Source organism: Pecten maximus, chromosome 2 (genome assembly GCF_902652985.1).
Source record: "Pecten maximus chromosome 2, xPecMax1.1, whole genome shotgun sequence".
Taxonomy (NCBI): domain Eukaryota; kingdom Metazoa; phylum Mollusca; class Bivalvia; order Pectinida; family Pectinidae; genus Pecten; species Pecten maximus.
In genome coordinates this window covers 45,809,135-45,830,320 of record NC_047016.1, presented here as the reverse complement: position 1 = coordinate 45,830,320, position 21,186 = coordinate 45,809,135, and the positions used below count along the sequence as shown (strand labels likewise).

The 21,186-nt window shown below is 35.8% G+C and overlaps 1 protein-coding gene and 1 long non-coding RNA gene across 6 annotated transcripts in view; both read left to right on the top strand.

The window, feature by feature from the left end:
- The window catches only part of LOC117322251 (TBC1 domain family member 5-like), a 70,796-nt gene that overhangs the window by 21,372 nt on the left and 28,238 nt on the right, over positions 1–21,186 (top strand). For 4 of the 5 annotated variants that reach the window (XM_033877054.1, XM_033877051.1, XM_033877053.1 and 1 more), the window contains exons 3-8: positions 8,850–9,006; positions 9,675–9,807; positions 10,888–10,996; positions 12,039–12,128; positions 14,453–14,533; positions 17,892–17,959. In XM_033877054.1, the coding sequence (XP_033732945.1) occupies positions 8,877–9,006; positions 9,675–9,807; positions 10,888–10,996; positions 12,039–12,128; positions 14,453–14,533; positions 17,892–17,959 (611 nt within the window). In that variant the 5' untranslated portion in view covers positions 8,850–8,876. Of the gene's footprint in view, positions 1–8,849; positions 9,007–9,674; positions 9,808–10,887; positions 10,997–12,038; positions 12,129–14,452; positions 14,534–17,891; positions 17,960–19,816; positions 19,920–21,186 lie in introns of all 5 variants that reach the window. The other variant, XM_033877055.1, reaches the window with a different exon arrangement.
- On the top strand, positions 12,123–12,483 carry LOC117322255. Its single transcript, XR_004531509.1, has 3 exons — positions 12,123–12,145; positions 12,212–12,296; positions 12,447–12,483. It is a non-coding gene; the product is annotated as an uncharacterized LOC117322255 (long non-coding RNA).

The following is a 21,186-nucleotide window of genomic DNA, read 5'->3' as shown; positions in this document are numbered from 1 at the left end:
GCAGTTTTCTATCGGAGGTAAAATATTTGCATTTTCGATGTTACCAGGGGTCATAAAACTAATGTTTGCTAAGCCTAATTAACATCTTATAGTATATTAATAAAAAAAACTTAGGCTTTGTACATCATGGATTTTATCTCTGGTTGTACATGTAACTGTTAATAGACCGATTTGTCCTTCAGTTGATTTTTTTTTCAAAGTTTACAAGCAGCTTTACTCATTCAAAAGTATATCAATAATCTTCCACAAGCATTAAAGAAATAGGGAAAGAACTATACTCAGCTATTGGAAAGTTGTCAGCAGATAAATATGTTATACAGTACATGTTTTCTTGAATATGTTATGGAGATAAGCCAAAAACTGTACAATATGTGTGAGAGAGAACAGAATCGAGGCCCGTTAGGGCCGAGATTTGTTCTCTCTCACACATATTGTACAGTTTTCGGCTTATCTCTAACTTAAATTAAAACATAGCAACCTTTTATGTTAATATAGAACACCTTTATTTTTAATATAAACCAGATTTGTAGCCTATTGTCTATAAACTGGGTAGTTCTACCGGTGTGCGTCCAACCATATCAATGTCATTCATTACATGCCAAACAGACAAAGGTAACATATTAGGTAGTATTACCTTTACCTGTGTTATATGTGATGAATAGCATTAATAGACTGAAAGCATGAAGCATGCTTTTGGAGTGCACAGTTCAGTTCTGGAAATTCATATTCACCATGTCATCCGACAGTGATACAGGGATTTTCCTCACTCAATCCAATATGTCAGGTTGTGATCCTGGACTTAGTAAGGACACAGACAGTGTTTTAAATGATGTTTTATCAATAGAAGAGATTGGAAATATGCCAAAACTTGATTTCACGCCAAAAAGTGACATGTTTCTGATATTCTGGAAAACGAAATGCAGGAAATAATGAACAAATTAGAAGATAAACAGACAACAAGATTCCTAGCCCCATTACAGGAAGGTGATCTATAGGGAACAACCAACCAATTGAAAAAATAGATTTTTGAAACACCCCCTTTGTATAGAAAGTTGAGCCAGGGATAAAATGTCTGGCAGCCACTGATTGGCCAGTATGTTATGAAGTAAGAAAATAGATATGTAGCCTGATAGGTAACTACAGTAAAACTCGGATAAGTCGAAGTCGACGGGACCGAGCAAAATATTCGACTTATCCGATGGTTCGACTTATCCGTGTCCGTTTGTATACGGAGACAAAACACCCGACTATCAAAGTTTGTATGCATGCAGAACTGGTTCTTGATAGCATAGTCGAAAATAAGCAATAAATTATAACAAAGAAATTAATTAATTGTACATGATAACACTTATTCCTTTATCTAATAAACAATATTGTGCACAGTTACGGATCGAAACAAAATTCATGCGTAAAATCATCTTTGACATAGATACGCGATTTACACACGGGAGTCGTACAATGACAGCATAATATTTTACGAAAACGATAATACATCATAAGAATATTAATGTATACAGTGTACTCATATTTATTTATGTTACAATCCATTTTTAAACGAACATTAATGTTCGGTTATTGCAATCAAGAACTGGACTGAGAAATATGACCATATTTGGTAACCACATTCACCAATACGCCATCTACTGTCTGTTTCAATGAAATATGGCTGCCCCCATTGCCTTACGCTTCAAATAATTTACCTGCAAAAACATCTTCGTTTTATATAGTAGTTTTACCGAAAATGTGGAAATATATTCAGTAGATGTTTTGAAGATGCATACGATTTGAGAAATACATAACGCTAGCGAAATGTTAAGACTAAATGAACCTGAACTTTGCGAATAACTCCAGGTAAATATATTTATGTAAACAACTATTGCGCAGGCGCATTCGTCTCCGGATGTTTAGAAAGTTTTGCTCTTTCGTGTTCATTCCAAAACGGCTGACATTATAGCATAGGTCTGCAAATATGTCCGCGATTTACTTAAATGTGTAATATGTATATTCTAGAATGTTACATCATTATCAACTAGGTGTGTATTTCTATAATTTAGAGAAAGAAATATATCAATAACGTCATATATATACGAGACGATACATTGTATCATACTATAGGTTACTGTACGTGTTAACGGTGTTTGCGAGAAAGAACTGTACATATGTATAGACTTACAATTAGGTGGCATTTGTGGTCAGGGTGACTGGTCATAGCGTTAACGTTGTCATCGATTTCAATATACCAATTTCTTTTGACGAAAATGACCAATAAATCAAATACAAATGATAATATATTTTTATGTGCATGGGATTGCTTGTTGTAGGCGATACTTGGAACATATTTACTGTTGTAAGGGAGGTAACTGCAAGATTACGGAAATCAAAAGTTAAACCAATTTGATTGGTCGATTCTTCCACGACTTTGGCAGGGGGTTTACAATCGAAGTGACAGATTTCTTACGGCAATATTCAGATGATATCAACAATAACATTTTTGGATACGTGTGGTTGGCAGTTGTCATGTTTAAAATGAACAATTATATAGCTTGTTTTTATTTCGGCACAGACGAGAATATTTACTGAAACGGACCACACGTGAAGCGGACTTGGAAATACCAAAACGAAGAAAAATGGGGCTTAATTATAATATAAATTGGCATTATTTTCAGAGGATTGACCAATATATATGTTCTTCAATGCCTAATTGTATCATATATAAAATATTAGAGGTTTATTTGACCGAATTTTAAATTAATTATTCATTTGCGAATCGCGGCCCGATTGTCGTTAGAGTTGTATTACCGAAATGGCTGATAGTGGACCCAAAATCGATATTTTTACGAGAATTTTTTTTTCATTTACCTGGAAGTATTTTGAAATAATTTGCAAAATACCGAATTCACGACCAAATTTTCGATTGTGACGAACTACTGAGACGGTGTTAAGTTCATGTTAAGTCAATCTGATTAAAATCAGCTGTTACATGGCTACGTTTACTATGCACTACGTCTACTAGGTAATTTTTTTTAAAGACGGAAATCCGGATTATCTAAAAAAAACAAATGCAAAAATACTTGTGATATTCTCTTAATTTGATATTCAGCCGTTAATTGTTATCTGTAGTTTTATAACTTCTGATATATTGTGATTGATACTCTATATAATATTGCTGTGGAATTTGTGTTATTTTTCAAACAAATTCATTTTAATAATTTGTTAATTTAGAATTTTCATCAAGACATGATCAAGACTTGAAATTCTCACTACACCGTACTTCAAACACGGAGTAATCAATGAATTGATAAACTGAAAATTGAAGTCAAGCAAATGAGTTAATATTTACCTTAAGTATTTTTTCAATATACAACAAATGTTCAGATGACTATTTGTGCCATGCTGTTACAATATTTCAGTTACAATTCTAAAATTGAATTAGTATGTAAATATATGTTATCCTGTCAATATCCACAAAGCGAGTGTAGTCTACTGTACTCAAAGTCATGCCAGTAGATAGCGGTACATATACTTACTGCTTACATCTAGTGCTTACTTGTATGAACTATAAATCAATAACAAAATGGTTCCTATATTTCTATATATGACTTCACAAATTATGTGGTGTCTGAAGATCTGAATGAAGTTAATAAACGATGTATTAAATTATTTTTATGAAATATTCAAGTCACAGATCATTCTCTTTTAAAAATATTGATTTCAGGTCCATTTTGGTAATTTAACTATGACGGCAATCAGGCTTCGAATGTCGAATGATTACAAAAAATTTAAATACGTCTCGGTCAAATAAACCCCTAATATTTTACATATGATTAATTTTGACATTGGAGAACATATAATTGTGTCCATTCTCTAATATAAGCACTGGTAGAAAGTACAGAATAGAGCTTCATAAATATATTATCAAAATTACTAATTACCCCGGTAAATACAACATTTTACATAAACCTCCCATGACTGATGGTGAACTTAAACTTGCAAATCTCCTGTGTCATTCCAATTTTGATATGTGTAAATATATACACGTACGGTATATATATAGATATAGATATGGAATGATTCACAAATTTGCATACAGTTATGGAATCTTATAACACCCCAAAAAATGTTCTCTCCACATAAAGGTGTGATTTGTGCAATTACATTGCTGAACTATGTGGTTCACTATGATTGGATGATCAACATTGGAAAGGGACAATAAATAGGGAATGTGTCATCCCATCGAATGGACTGTAACCTTTATCAGCTTTGAAGTTGAAAATGAAGCTTGAAGTTTTCTTTTCCTGTTTGCTGAATTATTTGATGAAGATAGTCTTTATATGGTTGTTATTCTTTATCACATTGTGTACAATACTGTAATTATACCAGAAGTATATCTATTCATATAAAGATTTATTAACATCAAATGATTCCTGAACAAAAGGAGTCAAGTTTTTTGTTTTGAAGTACCATACCTGCTTGAGTACAGTTTCAATAGGATACATTCCTAATGCGGGCCTTGATTAGCAGCTCTGGTTTTGGTTTTCAGTAGTTCTTTATGTGTGTTTCATCATATTAAGTTGAAATATGCTAAACTAACGATGGAACTAGCCTAAATTTAGTGCATATTAGAAGTTGGCATCAATAAGGTCACAGAGTCCTGGCTGTATTATAACTGATGATGCCTTCCCGAAAGAAAGAAGACATATTTTATTTTCATCCATCCAAGATAGATCAACAAACTTCCAATTTCAATTAGGACCTTACAGAAACATGCATGTGTTCAATCATATTAGAACAGCTGCAAACATTTCAAATTATTTGCAATTAATTCCTAAACCAATATCAGTAAATTTATCAACTTTAAACTTAGAAGATTACTGATTTTGCATTAAACAATAATGTTCGTTTACAGTACTTCCAGTACTTTGATTATTGTTCTACAATTTGAAAATATACATTTAAACAATAAACAGTTCAGGAAAATTTGATCGACCGTACGCATGCTGATTTTGTATCAAAGGTGAAGGCCGCGGTCAGTGTTTATCGGCTGCATGATCATGCATTGCCACGATCTTTTGAATAGAGTAAAACACATCCCGCATATCATTGTTACTATTGCATCGTCGCATGCAGAATTTAGGCATATATAAATAATCAATGACATACAAGTATTTTTTCTGTGCATTTTTCGATGGAAGATATGTCATTTATCGTTTACTTTTTCCTTCTTTTTTTCGGCGGCCATGTGTATGAAACCAGTAAACAAAACTATTGGTTACGTGCACATTTTTAGGTCACCTGAGACAAAGTCTCAAGTGACCTATTCTAATCCCCTTTTGTCCGTCGTCGTGCGTCGTGCGTCGTCCGTTGTCCGTCGTGCGTCGTCCGTCGTGCGTCCGTAAACAATTTACATTTTCGACTTCTTCTCCAAAACCCACAAACCAAATTCTATGAAATTTGGCAGGAAGCTTCTATGACTAAAGGTCAACCAAAATTGTAAATTATATGGTCCCCACCCCCCAGGGGCCTGAGGGGCGGGGCCAAAAAGGGTCAAATTGACTAAAACTTCAAAAATCTTCTTCTCTACTCTCAGATATGCTGGAATCAAACACTCTTCATAGATGGAAGGGTCTTAAGGTGTTTTACCAAAATTGTAAATTTCATGACCCAGGGGTTTCACGTTTGCCCCTGGGGAGGGGCTAAACTTTACTATAGTTTATATAGGGAAATCACATTTTTGACTTTAATTTGTTTTATTTCTATTGGAATTCATTCTAATTTTGTAAACATTGTCAGCATGGGATGACAATTTGATGGCATGCACATGTTGGCCCTGACTGACCCCCAGGGGCTGATGGGCGGGGCTAAAAAGGGCCAAATTGACTGAAATTTCACAAATCTTCTTCTTTACTCTCAGATATGATAGAATCATATACACTTCATAGATGGCTGGGTTTGAAAGTTCTTTACCAAAATTGTGAATTTCATGACCCTGGGGTCTCAAGTTTGCCCCTGGGGCGGGGCTAAACTTTACTATAGTTTATATAGGGAAATCACATTTTTGACTTTAATTTGTTTTATTTCTATTGGAATTCATTCTAATTTTGTAAACATTGTCAGCATGGGATGACAGTTTGATGGCATGCACATGTTGGCCCTGACTGACCCCCAGGGGCTGATGGGCGGGGCTAAAAAGGACCAAATTGACTTAAATTTCACAAATCTTCTTCTCTACTCTCAGATATGATAGAATCAAATACACTTCATAGATGGCTGGGTTTGAAGGTTCTTTACCAAATTGTGAATTTCATGACCCTGGGGTCTCAAGTTTGCCCCTGGGGCGGGGCTAAACTTTACTATAGTTTATATAGGGAAATCACATTTTTGACTTTAATTTCTTTTATTTCTATTGGAATTCATTCTAATTTTGTAAACATTGTCAGCATGGGATGACAGTTTGATGGCATGCACATGTTGGCCCTGACTGACCCCCAGGGGCTGATGGGCGGGGCTAAAAAGGACCAAATTGACTTAAATTTCACAAATCTTCTTCTCTACTCTCAGATATGATAGAATCAAATACACTTCATAGATGGCTGGGTTTGAAGGTTCTTTACCAAAATTGTGAATTTCATGACCCTGGGGTCTCAAGTTTGCCCCTGGGGCGGGGCTAAACTTTACTATAGTTTATATCGGGAAATAACATTTTTAACTTTTATTGGTTTTGGAATTCATTCTAATTTTGTAAACATTGTCAGCGTGGGATGACAGTTTGATGGCATGCACATGCTGGCCCTGACTGACTGAAATATTTCAAATCTCAGGTGACCGTTAAGGCCCATGGGCCTCTTGTATTCTTAGTTATGTATACCTGAACGTTTTACTTCACCCGTGCACCTGTATAAACAATGGGATGATGTGCGACCGACAGCCGAAACCTAACAATAGGCTCTGGTAACACCGTTACGGCTGATCGGTCACACTCGGTCAATCAGGCGAAGCCAGCAAATTTTACCTGAGACAGCATGACGCTTCGATGTTCGACACAAAAATGGAAATTTTGGTATAGTTTAGAAGGGAGGGACCACAAAATATATTCGACACAACCGCAGTATTCGATTCAACAGTGTTCGAATCATCCGTGCTTAATTTACTAAGATAAAGAAGGGAAAAAATCGGGACCGAACGAAACGTTCGACTCATCCGATGTATTCGATTCAACCGTGTTCGACACAAGTGAGTTTTACTGTATATCCATAAGAAATGTTGATATAAATTTTGCTAGTCTGATTGAATTTTTTCCCAAAAGTTCACATAATATTAATTAACAGGTAAACATTTCAGATTTTTGAGAATGTTTACTGTGAAATTCATCCATTTTCAAAATGGCTACCCTGGAAAAAATTTGAGCTGAAGGACCCAATATTTTGTTTTTGATTACCTGTTATATGAGACCCTAAACTTTTGTTATAAACCATAATTTTCATATTGAATCCAAGAATTTTAATGATACACTCCAAAACGTTAACACTAAAGTCTGTGGAAAAACAATTGGTTGGTTGGTCCCTAGAAAACGTTTTGAAGAAAGGACTGGATTTTACACTAATCATTACCTTACTGCAACCACAAGATTGTATGCTGCTGGAGTTGATGAGCAGCTAGTGGCCGAAAAAACTGGCTATAGATCATCAGCCATAAGGTCATATAAACGTACCTGTAATGACCAGCTATAGTACGTGTAAGTTCAGTTGTGCATGGAGGTTTGAATTCTGAGTGACCTCCAAAAAAGGTGAAAGAGCTGTGTGAAAAATCAGGAGAATTCCATTGCTCCAGGTAACAGAGAACTCCGCATCAGTGCTCCAGATATGTGTTTCACGTTCAAAATCCAGGACGAATCCTTGGAACATACTCGGATTATATATGTGGATGTATTTTGTGCCAGTTGACAAATTTTCGTGGAATAATGACACTTTGTTCTAATTTATTCATTTGTTTCTATTTGATTTAATTAAACAAAAGATGACTGTGTATATTGCTTTGTGTTGTGTGTATACATGTAATGGATTATGGATACTGGTTTGGTTTGGTTTAATTCGTTTAACGTCCTATTAACAGCTAAGGTCATTTAAGGACGGCCTCCCGTGAGTGCGTATGTGTGTTTGGGAGGCTGCGGTATGTTCGTGTTAAGTCTCCTTGAAATAGGCCGGAACTTTTGCCGATTTAAAGTGCTACCTCACTGAAGCATACTGCCGAAGACACCCAGCAGCACACCCCACCCGGTCACATTATACTGACAACGGGCGAACCAGTCGTTCCACTCCAAATATGCTGAGCGCTAAGCAGGAGTAGCAACTACCATTTTTAAAGACTTTGGTATGTCTTGGCCAGGAGACAGAACCCAAAGCCTTCCTCACAGGGGCAAACGCTCAAGGATTATGGATACATTACCAGTAACCCCCTAAGTTACCTACAACTGTCTTATATGTTACTGTCTTATAAGAGAGTCACATATAAGACAGTACAAGGTAACATATAGGACAGTTACCGGTAATTGTCCAAGACTTCCGTAGTTATAGCACAGAAAGAACAATGGATGGCATCACAGCTATGTTTTAATATAGAATAGGAATAACCAGATTAAGACATTTTATCTGATACAAATGTAACTGTCTGACTATAAAATCAAATTTTAAATTTCTTATTATATGACCTCATGCAGACCCTGACGTTTCTCAGGGCCTCTGGCCCTTTGATGAGTATCTGTCAAAATCATCACCATATGTGTGAGCTTGGTTGATTCCTAAAATCTGATCCGTGAACTAGACACTCAAGTCTTCATGTTTTTTTAATTTCAGATGGAGGATTGGTAGCCAGCTGATAAAATGATAAATAGGTTACGATCAGGAAACAAACCAAAGTCACATGACCAAATGCCGACATGTGGGAAGGTGCCCCCAACCAAGGAGGACATTCTCAGTACGATGGACCAGTTTGGTGACATGGAGACAGACGGTACATCCAGAGAGAATATTTAATGGTTTATCTGTCAAATCTAATGGTTTATCTGTCAAATTTAATGGTTTATCTGTCAAATTTAATGGTTTATCTGTCAAATTTAATGGTTTATCTGTCAAATATCCTATACTTCTCAAGTATCACAGAAAATCTATATATTCTGTCATTCTCGTGAAATGTGTTTATCAGAGGTAATCATTCGATACATAAAAATGATTTTTGTTGTCGTATTCTGATGATGTTACAATCGACAACATGCCATTTTGAATGGGCAGATCAACACATTTAAAGCATTTTCTACAAAATGGTACCTTGTCTTTGTACGTTTAAGGTTAAAATTGATTTTCTGTAAAAGATATGATTAAATTCTTAGCAAGGATATGTACGTAAGGTCTAACTTTTGTAAGTATAACTGTTAGCCAGAATTTCACTGTTCACTGATTATGAATGTTAATGTACAAAATGTTCAATAATTTGTTAGTTGATAACCAAATACAAATGTAGTGAAGAATATTTCCTCAATCTAACTGTGTAAACCAAAGTTATGATGTTCTGTCACATCTCCATAGCTTGATGTCTCACAATGCCTAATTCTTCACAATTTAGAACGTGAAATGGTCCGAACGCTGTGTCAGATTGTCTGAGTTATTTCCCTTGTTTTACAGACAGCAGCCCCGAGGTAATTAACGGAGACAACAACAACGTCAAACGTCTCGCCGGTAAGGACACCGACACAGGGTCATGGGACTTTGCCGACATAGAACCCTTGGGAGTCAGCAGTCTGTCCAATGCATACGGGTATGTACATAACATGTTGCTCATGTGTAAACTGAATCTGTCCCATAAAGATAAGGCACAAAGGTGAAAATACATTTGTCTCATCAACTCACTTTGCTGAAAAAACAAACTATTTTGCTACTGTTTAGATAGAGCCTGGTTTTGACAGAATATATGTAGTGTAAACTTGGTTATTTTCGCGGGGGTTTAATTTCGTGATTTCGATATCTATAAACTATACGTGTTGGGTAATTTTCGCGATCGATCCACCTTCGTTTGTAGTTCGAGATTATGCAAATTGATATAAAAATGATACGTGTGGGGGAAATTTTCGCGATCAAAAGGACGTGTAATTAGCTTAAATTTCCCCCTCGCGTAAATTTCCACATTTGCAGTATTGTGTAAGAATTCAAGATTTTCACAGAAACTGCTGTAGTTTGATTTATCCCACGATTAAAGATTAGAAGGGGATACATTGTATTATAATTCAGTCATCCATCCATCTGCATCAACATTTCATGTCACATTTTCAAGCAAGCCAATTAATTCAAACTTCGCATACTGCTTTCTTACTGAAAGTACTTACTCGAGATTTCTTTTCTGGTCAAAAGGTCAAAAGTCAAGGTCACTGTCACTTTAAGATATAAAATTGGCTTCTGTAAATAACTCAAGTTCAAAGTGGACCAATCGATCTCCAACTTCTCTCACCGCTTCTTTACTGAGACAGTTTGTTATAGATTATTTTTCAGATGAAAAGGTCAAAGGTCAAGGTTACTGAGAAAGTTCCAGTGGTCCAGGAGACAGAAGGGACCGATCAATCTCAAACTTCATACACTGCTTCCTAGTATTAGGACTGCTTGTTTAGGATATCTTTTTGGAACAAAAAGGACAATAATCTTTATCATTCAGTTTTTCTCTGGGTACTCCGGCTTTCCTCCACCTCCGAAAAATGGCACGTCCTTAAATGACCCTGGCTGTTAATAGGACGTTAAATAAAATAAAGCAAATCAAATCATTCAGTGATACCTTATTTTTAACCTGTCACATTTTTTACCAATTTATGTGTCTGGTAGAAGTAATATTCTGTATTGTATTCAATAGAGTGGAGTGGGATAAACTGTTCACCAAACCTAACTACCGTCGTCTGTTACGAGGGCTGGCTATGACAGGAAACCTGAGGAGTAGCCGATTCAGAAGTATTTGTTGGAAGGTAGATATAAGTTATTTTCATGTTTATAATAGCTTGTATATTATGTCACATGTGAAGAAAAAGTGTTTCAATTAAATTAATTCCCTACTTGTGAAAACAAGGCTTCCTTCCTTCAAGTTTTAGGGTTGTTGGGTCAAGGTCAAGGTCAGTGTTAATATTTTTAGAAAATTCTTTGTTGACTTTCTATTAGCTTCATTCCTTGAGGGATTTCGATCAAACTTCCCTAAATTATAAAGGACCATAGAATTTTGAACAAGTTCCAGTTTTAGGGTTTTTTTGGTCAAAGTTACTTTTACATTTCTAGAAAATCTTTTTCTGTACTCTAGTGACTTCCTCTGAGGGATTTTCTTCAAATTATATTTAGGATTATAATATCTCTGACAGGTATATATGAGTGTAGGGGTTGTTAGATCAAGGTCACTGTTAATTTTTTTTCAATTTTAATGTCAGCACTGTAGCGGCTTCATTCTTTGAAACATTTTTCATCAAACTTTACATACTAATTAAGAACCATAATATTGCCGAAAAGTTTGAGGGTTGTTAGGTCAAGGTCACCGTTACTATTTTTTCAGAAAAAAACCTTGTCAGAGCTCTAGAAGCTTCTAATCATTCCTTGAGGAATCATAATAAATTTGATCAAACTTCCAACACTTGTAAAGGGTCATAGTAGCTGGTGGGGTCCGGTAGCTTGTTATACTGACTCAAGTGAACTTTGACCTGATGATGTCACATTGATATGTGACTTTAAGCATTATGTGTGTTTTCATTTTCACATCATTTTCTGTTCATTTCTGATCAAATCAAGAAACTTTATGTAAAATATGACCTTATATATATGTTTGGTTCCGCATTGTCCTGAATAGAAAAAATTATGCAGTAAAAGGAAGTTTTCAATGGAGTGAAATCTGTTTGAAAAAAAATATGTAAAAAGAAATTAATTATTCAAAATCTACATATCCAAATTGAATGATTATTCAAGTCCTAAATTCTATTTCTTGGTTGTGTACCTCCTAATAGCTAACATTTACCTGTAAAATTTCAGGTATTTTTAGAAGTGATACCTGAAGACATGAGCAGGTGGGTCCCGAAAATGAGAGAGTGGAGGTCCAAGTACGACGACCTCAAGAAAAAGGTAACCCTCACATAATGGTAACCGTCACATACTGGTATTGGTAGAAAAAGGTAACCGTCACATAATGGTATTGGAAGAAAAAGGTAACCCTCACATAACGGTAACCCTCACATAATGGTAACCCTCACATAATGGTAACCCTCACATAACGGTAACCCTCACATAATGGTAACCGTCACATAATGGTATTGGTAGAAAAAGGTAACCTTCACTTAATGGTATTGGTAGAAAAAGGTAACCTTCACTTAATGGTATTGGTAGAAAAAGGTAACCCTCACATAATGGTAACCGTCACATAATGGTAACCCTCACATAAAGGTAACCCTCACATAATGGTAACCCTCACATAAAGGTAACCCTCACGTAATGGTAACCCTCACATAATGGTAACCCTCACATAAAGGTAACCCTCACATAATGGTAACCCTCACATAATGGTAACCCTCACATAATGGTAACCCTCACATAAAGGTAACCCTCACATAATGGTAACCCTCACATAAAGGTAACCCTCACACAACGGTAGCCCTCACATAACGGTAACCCTCACATAATGGTATTGGTAGAAAAAGGTAACCTTCACTTAATGGTATTGGTAGAAAAAGGTAACCCTCACATAACGGTAACCCTCACATAACGGTAATCCTCACATAAAGGTAACCCTCACATAACGGTAACCCTCACATAATGGTAACCGTCACATAATGGTATTGGTAGAAAAAGGTAACCTTCACTTAATGGTATTGGTAGAAAAAGATAACCCTCACATAACAATAACCCTCACATAACGGTAACCCTCACATAACGGTAACCCTCACATAATGGTAACCCTCACATAACGGTAACCCTCACATAACGGTAACCTTCACTTAATGGTAACCCTAACATAAAGGTAACCCTCACATAACGGTAACCTTCACTTAATGGTAACCCTCATATAAAGGTAACCTTCACTTAATGGTAACCCTCACATAAAGGTAACCCTCACATAACGGTAACCCTCACATAATGGTAACCCTCACATAACGGTAACCCTCACATAATGGTAACCATCACATAACGGTAACCCTCACATAATGGTAACCCTCACATGATGGTAACCCTCACGTAACGGTAACCCTCACATAATGGTAACCCTCACATAATGGTAACCCTCACATAATGGTAACCGTCACATAATGGTATTGGTAGAAAAAGGTAACCTTCACTTAATGGTATTGGTAGAAAAAGGTAACCCTCACATAACAATAACCCTCACATAACGGTAACCCTCACATAACGGTAACCCTCACATAACGATAACCCTCACATAATGGTAACCCTCACATAACGGTAACCCTCACATAACGGTAACCTTCACTTAATGGTAACCCTAACATAAAGGTAACCCTCACATAACGGTAACCTTCACTTAATGGTAACCCTCATATAAAGGTAACCTTCACTTAATGGTAACCCTCACATAAAGGTAACCCTCACATAACGGTAACCCTCACATAATGGTAACCCTCACATAACGGTAACCCTCACATAATGGTAACCATCACATAACAGTAACCCTCACATAATGGTAACCCTCACATGATGGTAACCCTCACGTAACGGTAACCCTCACATAATGGTAACCCTCACATAACGGTAACCCTCACATAATGGTAACCCTCACATAACGGTAACCCTTACATAATGGTAACCCTCACATAACGGTAACCCTCACATAACGGTAACCCTCACATAAAGGTAACCTTCACTTAATGGTAACCGTCACATAACGGTAACCCTCACATAACGGTAACCGTGGTAACCCTCACATAACGGTAACCCTCACTTAATGGTATTGGTAGACTTAATACAGAAGGACATGATAACCACCAGACATTACAGTTGATGACAGAAAATTAAAGCAGAGAATTGTATTTTTGGGACAGCGTACATTTTGTATCCTGTTTGTTGTTCAGCTGAAATATGGATTTGGAATATTCATTGGAACAATAATATCGACAGAAAGTTTAAATTTCCCTTTTGTGGAAAATCTGTGTACACAACCAGACTCGTGTGTACAAGCTGGTGTCATTGAAAGGCCTGCATGAAGCCACGCCTAGTTTATAAGCGAACTGTCCAATGAAAAAACATTTTACTTCCTGAAGTCATGGTTTATTTGTATCTGATAATGTAAAATTGATACTATAATTGATACAATTTAATGTTTGGATACAAATAATTTGAAAGTTTTGTATGGTTTAAAGATGTCTCAGAATATTTTCATTAGGCATCGGACCAATCAGAATGGAGTCTTCATCAAAGTGTTGTTTTTTTTATTACAGTTGATTATAAACCCTCGGAAGGCTGTGGATCACCCAGTGTCCGACTTACATGTAAACAACCCTCTATCTCAGGCTGATGAGGTAGGTCTTCAATTTTAACTTTCCTCTAAGGTAATGTCTGCCTTTTTAGCCCACCATCATCAGGTGGTGGGCTATTCAAGTCGCCCTGCGTCCGTGGTCGGTCTGTCCCTCCGTAAACAATTCTTGTTATCGCTATTTCTCAGAAAGTACTGAAGGGATCTTTCTCAAATTTCATATGTAGGTTCCCCTTGGTACTAGTTTGTGCATATTGCAATTTTGTACCGATCAGAAAACAACATGGCTGACAGGCAGCCATCATGGACTTTGACTATTGCAAGTTGCTCCTGCTATATTGCACTATATTTAAGTTATTAATTGTTTTGAAAGAAGAGTGAAAGAAGGAAAAAGAAGAGAAAAGATCAGTTTTTCATTTGACTGATATAGATGATTCAATGGTGGATGCTAAGCTCCATCAAGGATCTCTTGTGTTAGGGACCATCAATTTCATTTTACTTTCAGCTGATTGATACTTAAACCATGTATTCCTATAGACCAGGTAATCCTGTCGACGAGGTAATCCTGTCGACGAGGTAATCCTGTCGACGAGGTAATCCTATAGACCAGGTATCCCTATAGACCAGGTATCCCTATAGACCAGGTATCCCTATAGACCAGGTATCCCTATAGACCAGGTATCCCTATAGACCAGGTAATCCTATAGACCAGGTATCCCTATAGACCAGGTAATCCTATATACCAGGTATCCCTATAGACCAGGTATCCCTATAGACCAGGTATCCCTATAGACCAGGTAATCCTATATACCAGGTAATCCTATATACCAGGTAATCCTATAGACCAGGTATTCCTATAGACCAGGTAATCCTATAGACCAGGTAATCCTATAGACCAGGTAATCCTATAGACCAGGTAGTCATATAGACCAGGTAATCCTATAGACCAGGTATCCCTATAGACCAGGTAATCCTATAGACCAGGTAATCCTATATACCAGGTATCCCTATAGACCAGGTATTCCTATAGACCAGGTAATCCTATAGACCAGGTAATCCTATAGACTAGGTAGTCATATAGACCAGGTAATCATATAGACCAGGTATCCCTATAGACCAGGTAATCCTATATACCAGGTAATCATATATACCAGGTAATCCTATAAACCAGGTAATCCTATAGACCAGGTAATCCTATAGACCAGGTAGTCATATAGACCAGGTAATCCTATAGACCAGGTATCCCTATAGACCAGGTAATCCTATAGACCAGGTAATCCTATATACCAGGTATCCCTATAGACCAGGTATTCCTATAAACCAGGTAATCCTATAAACCAGGTAATCCTATAGACCAGGTAATCCTATAGACCAGGTAGTCATATAGACCAGGTAATCATATAGACCAGGTATCCCTATAGACCAGGTAATCCTATAGACCAGGTAATCCTATAGACCAGGTATCCCTATAGACCAGGTATTCCTATAGACCAGGTAATCCTATAGACCAGGTAGTCATATAGACCAGGTATCCCTATAGACCAGGTATTCCTATAGACCAGGTAATCCTATAGACCAGGTAATCCTATATACCAGGTAATCCTATAGACCAGGTATCCCTATAGACCAGGTAATCCTATAGACCAGGTAATCCTATAGACCACGTATCCCTATAGACCAGGTAATCCTATAGACCAGGTAATCCTATAGACCAGGTAATCCTATAGACCAGGTAATTCTATAGACCAGGTAATCCTATAGACCGGGTAATCCTATAGACCGGGTAATCATATAGACCAGGTAATCCTATAGACCAGGTAATCCTATAGACCGGGTAATCCTATAGACCGGGTAATCATATAGACCAGGTAATCCTATAGACCAGGTATTCCTATAGACCAGGTAATCCTATATACCATGTATTTCTATAGACCAGGTATCCCTATAGACCAGGTAATCATATAGACCAGGTATTCCTATAGACCAGGTATTCCTATATACCAGGTAATCCTATAGACAGGTAATCCTATAGACCAGGTAATCCTATAGACCACGTATCCCTATAGACCAGGTAATCCTATAGACCAGGTAATCCTATAGACCAGGTAATCCTATATACCAGGTAATCCTATAGACCAGGTATCCCTATAGACCAGGTAATCCTATATACCAGGTAATCCTATAGACCAGGTAATCCTATAGACCAGGTATCCCTATAGACCAGGTAATCCTATAAACCATGTATTTCTATAAACCAGGTAATCCTATAGACGAGGTATTCCTATAGACCAGGTAATCCTATAAACCAGGTAATCCTATATACCAGGTAATCCTATATACCAGGTAATCCTATATACCAGGTAATCCTATAGACCAGGTAATCCTATATACCAGGTAATTCTATAAACCATGTATTTCTATAGACCAGGTAATCCTATAGACCAGGTATTCCTATATACCAGGTAATCCTATATACCAGGTAATCCTATATACCAGGTAATCCTATATACCATGTATTTCTATAGACCAGGTAATCCTATAGACCAGGTATTCCTATATACCAGGTAATCCTATATACCAGGTAATCCTATAGACCAGGTATCCCTATAGACCAGGTAATCCTATAGACCAGGTAATCCTATATACCAGGTAATCCTATAGACCAGGTAATCCTATAGACCAGGTAATCCTATAGACCAGGTAATCCTATAGAACAGGTAATCCTATATACCATGTATTTCTATAGACCAGGTAATCCTATAGACCAGGTAATCCTATATACCAGGTAATCCTATATACCAGGTAATCCTATAGACCAGGTATTCCTATATACCAGGTAATCCTATAGACCAGGTAATCCTATAGACCAGGTAATCCTATATACCAGGTAATCCTATAGACCAGGTAATCATATAGACCAGGTAATCCTATATACCAGGTAATCCTATAGACCAGGTATTCCTATAGACCAGGTAATCGTATATACCAGGTAATCCTATAGACCAGGTATCCCTATAGACCAGGTAATCCTATAGACCAGGTAATCCTATATACCAGGTAATCCTATAGACCAGGTAATCCTATAAACCATGTATTTCTATAAACCAGGTAATCCTATAGACCAGGTAATCCTATAGACCACAGTTAATTCAAGCCTTGCTATGTAGTGCTGTGTTGGCCTTGATAAAATATACAGATTTTTTGCAAATCATACAAAATTATATTTGTTTTATCATTGAACAACTTTTTTCTTTCAAAAGTAAGTGACATAATGGTTGAGAATGAGTAATGTTGATCAACATCGTTCTTTAAAATCTGTAATGTTCATGGCCATTCGGTAGTCAAAAGGGACATTGAAACTGACAAAACAAACATATATTCTGTGGATGTTTGTTTATTTTCAGAGTCCTTGGAACCAGTTTTTCTTGGACAATGAGCTGAGATTGACCATTAAACAGGATGTGATTCGCACGTAAGTTTACAAAAATGTGTCGTAATGAAAATGAAAAATTGTTCAAAATAATTGCTGTTTTAATAATTTTATTTCTCTTAATTAAAGCCGCATACTCCCAAATAACCTAAAGTTCTAGTTGCACACATGTATTTTGGCAATCCAAGATGCTCATTAACGCTCTCCTTACATAAAAAACACCATTGGACTTGACGCTTGACTGGGGGAAGCCTTGCAATATCAATGTACAAAATAACTTGCCGCGTTTATTTTTATGGCGAGATTTGTCACGAAGCCGAGAACAAGGCTACAAAAACGTAAACTACACACATGGCCATTGTTTACATATCGAGTATATGTGAACTTGCCAAATAATGATTTCATTTGAACATATTTGCAAAATATTCTTGTAATAACTGATCAATATGAACAAACATACAACTAAATACTTAATTCAAAATATATAGCACTATGTATACAACAATTACATTGTGGGATTAATTTGCATAGAAACTTGGTCCGTCAGACCCAGTTATTATTTTTGGGAATTTCCCCTATACTTTCATAAATACACATTTTCCTCCAGTTTTTTATTTGCGATAATTTGTTAGGTATATATTAAGTCTGAAAACTGTAAAGGGGTCAAAATGTAAACATATACCATATTTTTTTTTGGGAGTATGCAGCTTTAAAATTTGTCATTTTTGTACCTGACTTAAGTAAATTCACAGGATTTAAATGTCCAGCAGCACAATTTAAATCTATAGCTCTAACTTTATCAGAAAAGGAATGAATTTTTTGCTGCCTAACTGTTTAGTCATCCACTATTGAGAATTATATCTAACTTATTAAAATCTGTCCCGAAATATAGAATGTATTATACAGTAAATATTTCTATACAAAAGGCTATATCAGAGCTGTTATCAAACTGTCACTAGCAATAACTTTATTGGTTGTGTTAGATAACCTTTTATATAGCTATCCCTTCCAACCTGAGGAATATGTTTCATAATACTTATATGTCTATATTTGTCAGGTAGCCAGAAGGCCATTGGTATATAAAAAGTGCTTAAATGTAAAATTGAATTACATAATTATCTGACAATTAATTTGATTTCAAATAACATTTTCTTATCTAATAAATATGCATATTTAAGTGATTGTTGTGGAAAAATAGTTAGTAACCAATTAGACAAATTAGACAAAGATACTATTTGTTGTTTGTTCATTAGGCTATTAATAGATCAGAATGGATACTAACAATATTCACTTCATCATGTGTGTCACCTACATTGCCTCCTGACTCCATGTTGTGCTGTTTTAAAATGTCTTCTAATATATTAAAACCATACTCATTGCTTGTTCCATGCTTTGATACCAATATGATTGAAGAGAAAATCCACAATGAAAAAAAAAAAAAAAAAAATCCAAATTTCTTTTGTCTTTCTATTGTCAGTTTGGCGTTGTAACAGTGATATCTATATACAGTGGAACTTCGTTAACTCGAACTCGGATAACTCGAATACCCCGCTTAACTCGAAGTACCTCGCCGGTCCCGGCCGAATTCTCTCTTTATCTTAGTAAAAAAAACTCGGATTATTCGAATTCGGATAACTCGAAAAACTCGGATAATACGAAGTAAAAATTTGGTCCCAACAATAAAAATCCTACTTGAAATGTTCGAATAACTCGAAGTATAATTTTCGTCGATCGGTGGCAAACGCCGACATTTTTTAAGAGCTAGATTCCGTTTATTCGTACTTTTCAGTTTTTGAATTGTTCCATAGTGTTACCAAACCTGAGAAACATATGCTTGCAGAACTCAGTTTAATAAAAATGACAGCGACATATTAACAAAGACCTTCTCCATTCTTACAGCTATCCAAGGATTGCTTTCTTTCAGTCCAATCAAGTGAGAAACCTCATGGTGGATGTTCTCTTCATCTATGCAAAGATTAACACTGAACTTTCCTACCGACAGGTGATCCCACGGATGTTGTATAGTGTTGCTCTTTCTCTCAGAGTTTTTCTCTCATTCCTTTTTCATTCATTTGCAGCAAAAGACTTTTGAATTTTGTTTAAAAAATTAAGATAAAAGGAATTTTGCATTTAAAAAAAAAAAAATCAATAATTTCAGATTTTTTTTTACAGAAATTTGCCAAAAAAAAACAAAAAAACTTCCACTCACAACATTTTAATAAAGAAAACTAGCTGTCAGAAATGAGCGTTAACAGAGATATCGGTATATGTTGCTGCCGTATTTGGAGTTGGCAATGAGACAGCCTCATTGGAGAGCTTTTTTTTTCCAATTTTTTTTTTTTTTTTATTATGTATAGATGCTCAAAATATCAATTTTTAACAAAATTCAAAAGAAGCTTCATTGTCCATACTTTATTTCATCATTAAACTATTATTGATCTGATATAGATAGACACTTGTGTATGTTTTGTGGAGTTTTTAACAATATCACAGTGAGGACCATACATGTAACGATATCAATTCTACATTATCATACAGAAATGTAATGATGATCGTAATATGTAATCATTCTTTGATTTAATGTTGATCAAATTTAATGATATATTTGTAATATACACTCTTTTCAGTTCATCAAATTTTAATGCAACACATTCAAATATTAATACTCTATAATTAATTTTCTTTGTTTTCATGGTAAATACTCAAATGTGATTGGTCGAGAAATTCTTTTCATTCTTCTATGAAAGAAATTCCGAGAATGGCGCGAAAAATGTGATGTCACAATACAACAATTGACGTTGCGTATTGATTTGAGAAAAAGAATTCCATTTAAAACCAGTAAAATTGTACATAAAACATGTTTTAAATTAGAAAATCATTTTCAAAAATTAATTATAAGCGTTGATGTCAATTTTTTTTTAGTTTCATCGGGGTATGAAACAAATTTTGTTTGCAAACTGTATGAATCCGCTACGCTACACGGATTCATACAGTTTGCAAACAAAATTTGTTTCATACCCCGATGAAACTAAAAAAAAATGACATCAATGCTTAAATAAAAACATACATTGGTATACACTGCATGATGATGTTACTGTATATGTGTAGTGTCAATGTACATGTGTAGTGTCAATGTACATGTATGGTGTTACTGTATATGTGTAGTGTCAATGTACATGTATGGTGTCACTCAGATATTGTACGTGTATGGTGTCACTCAGATATTGTACATGTATGGTGTCACTCAGATATTGTACATGTATGGTGTC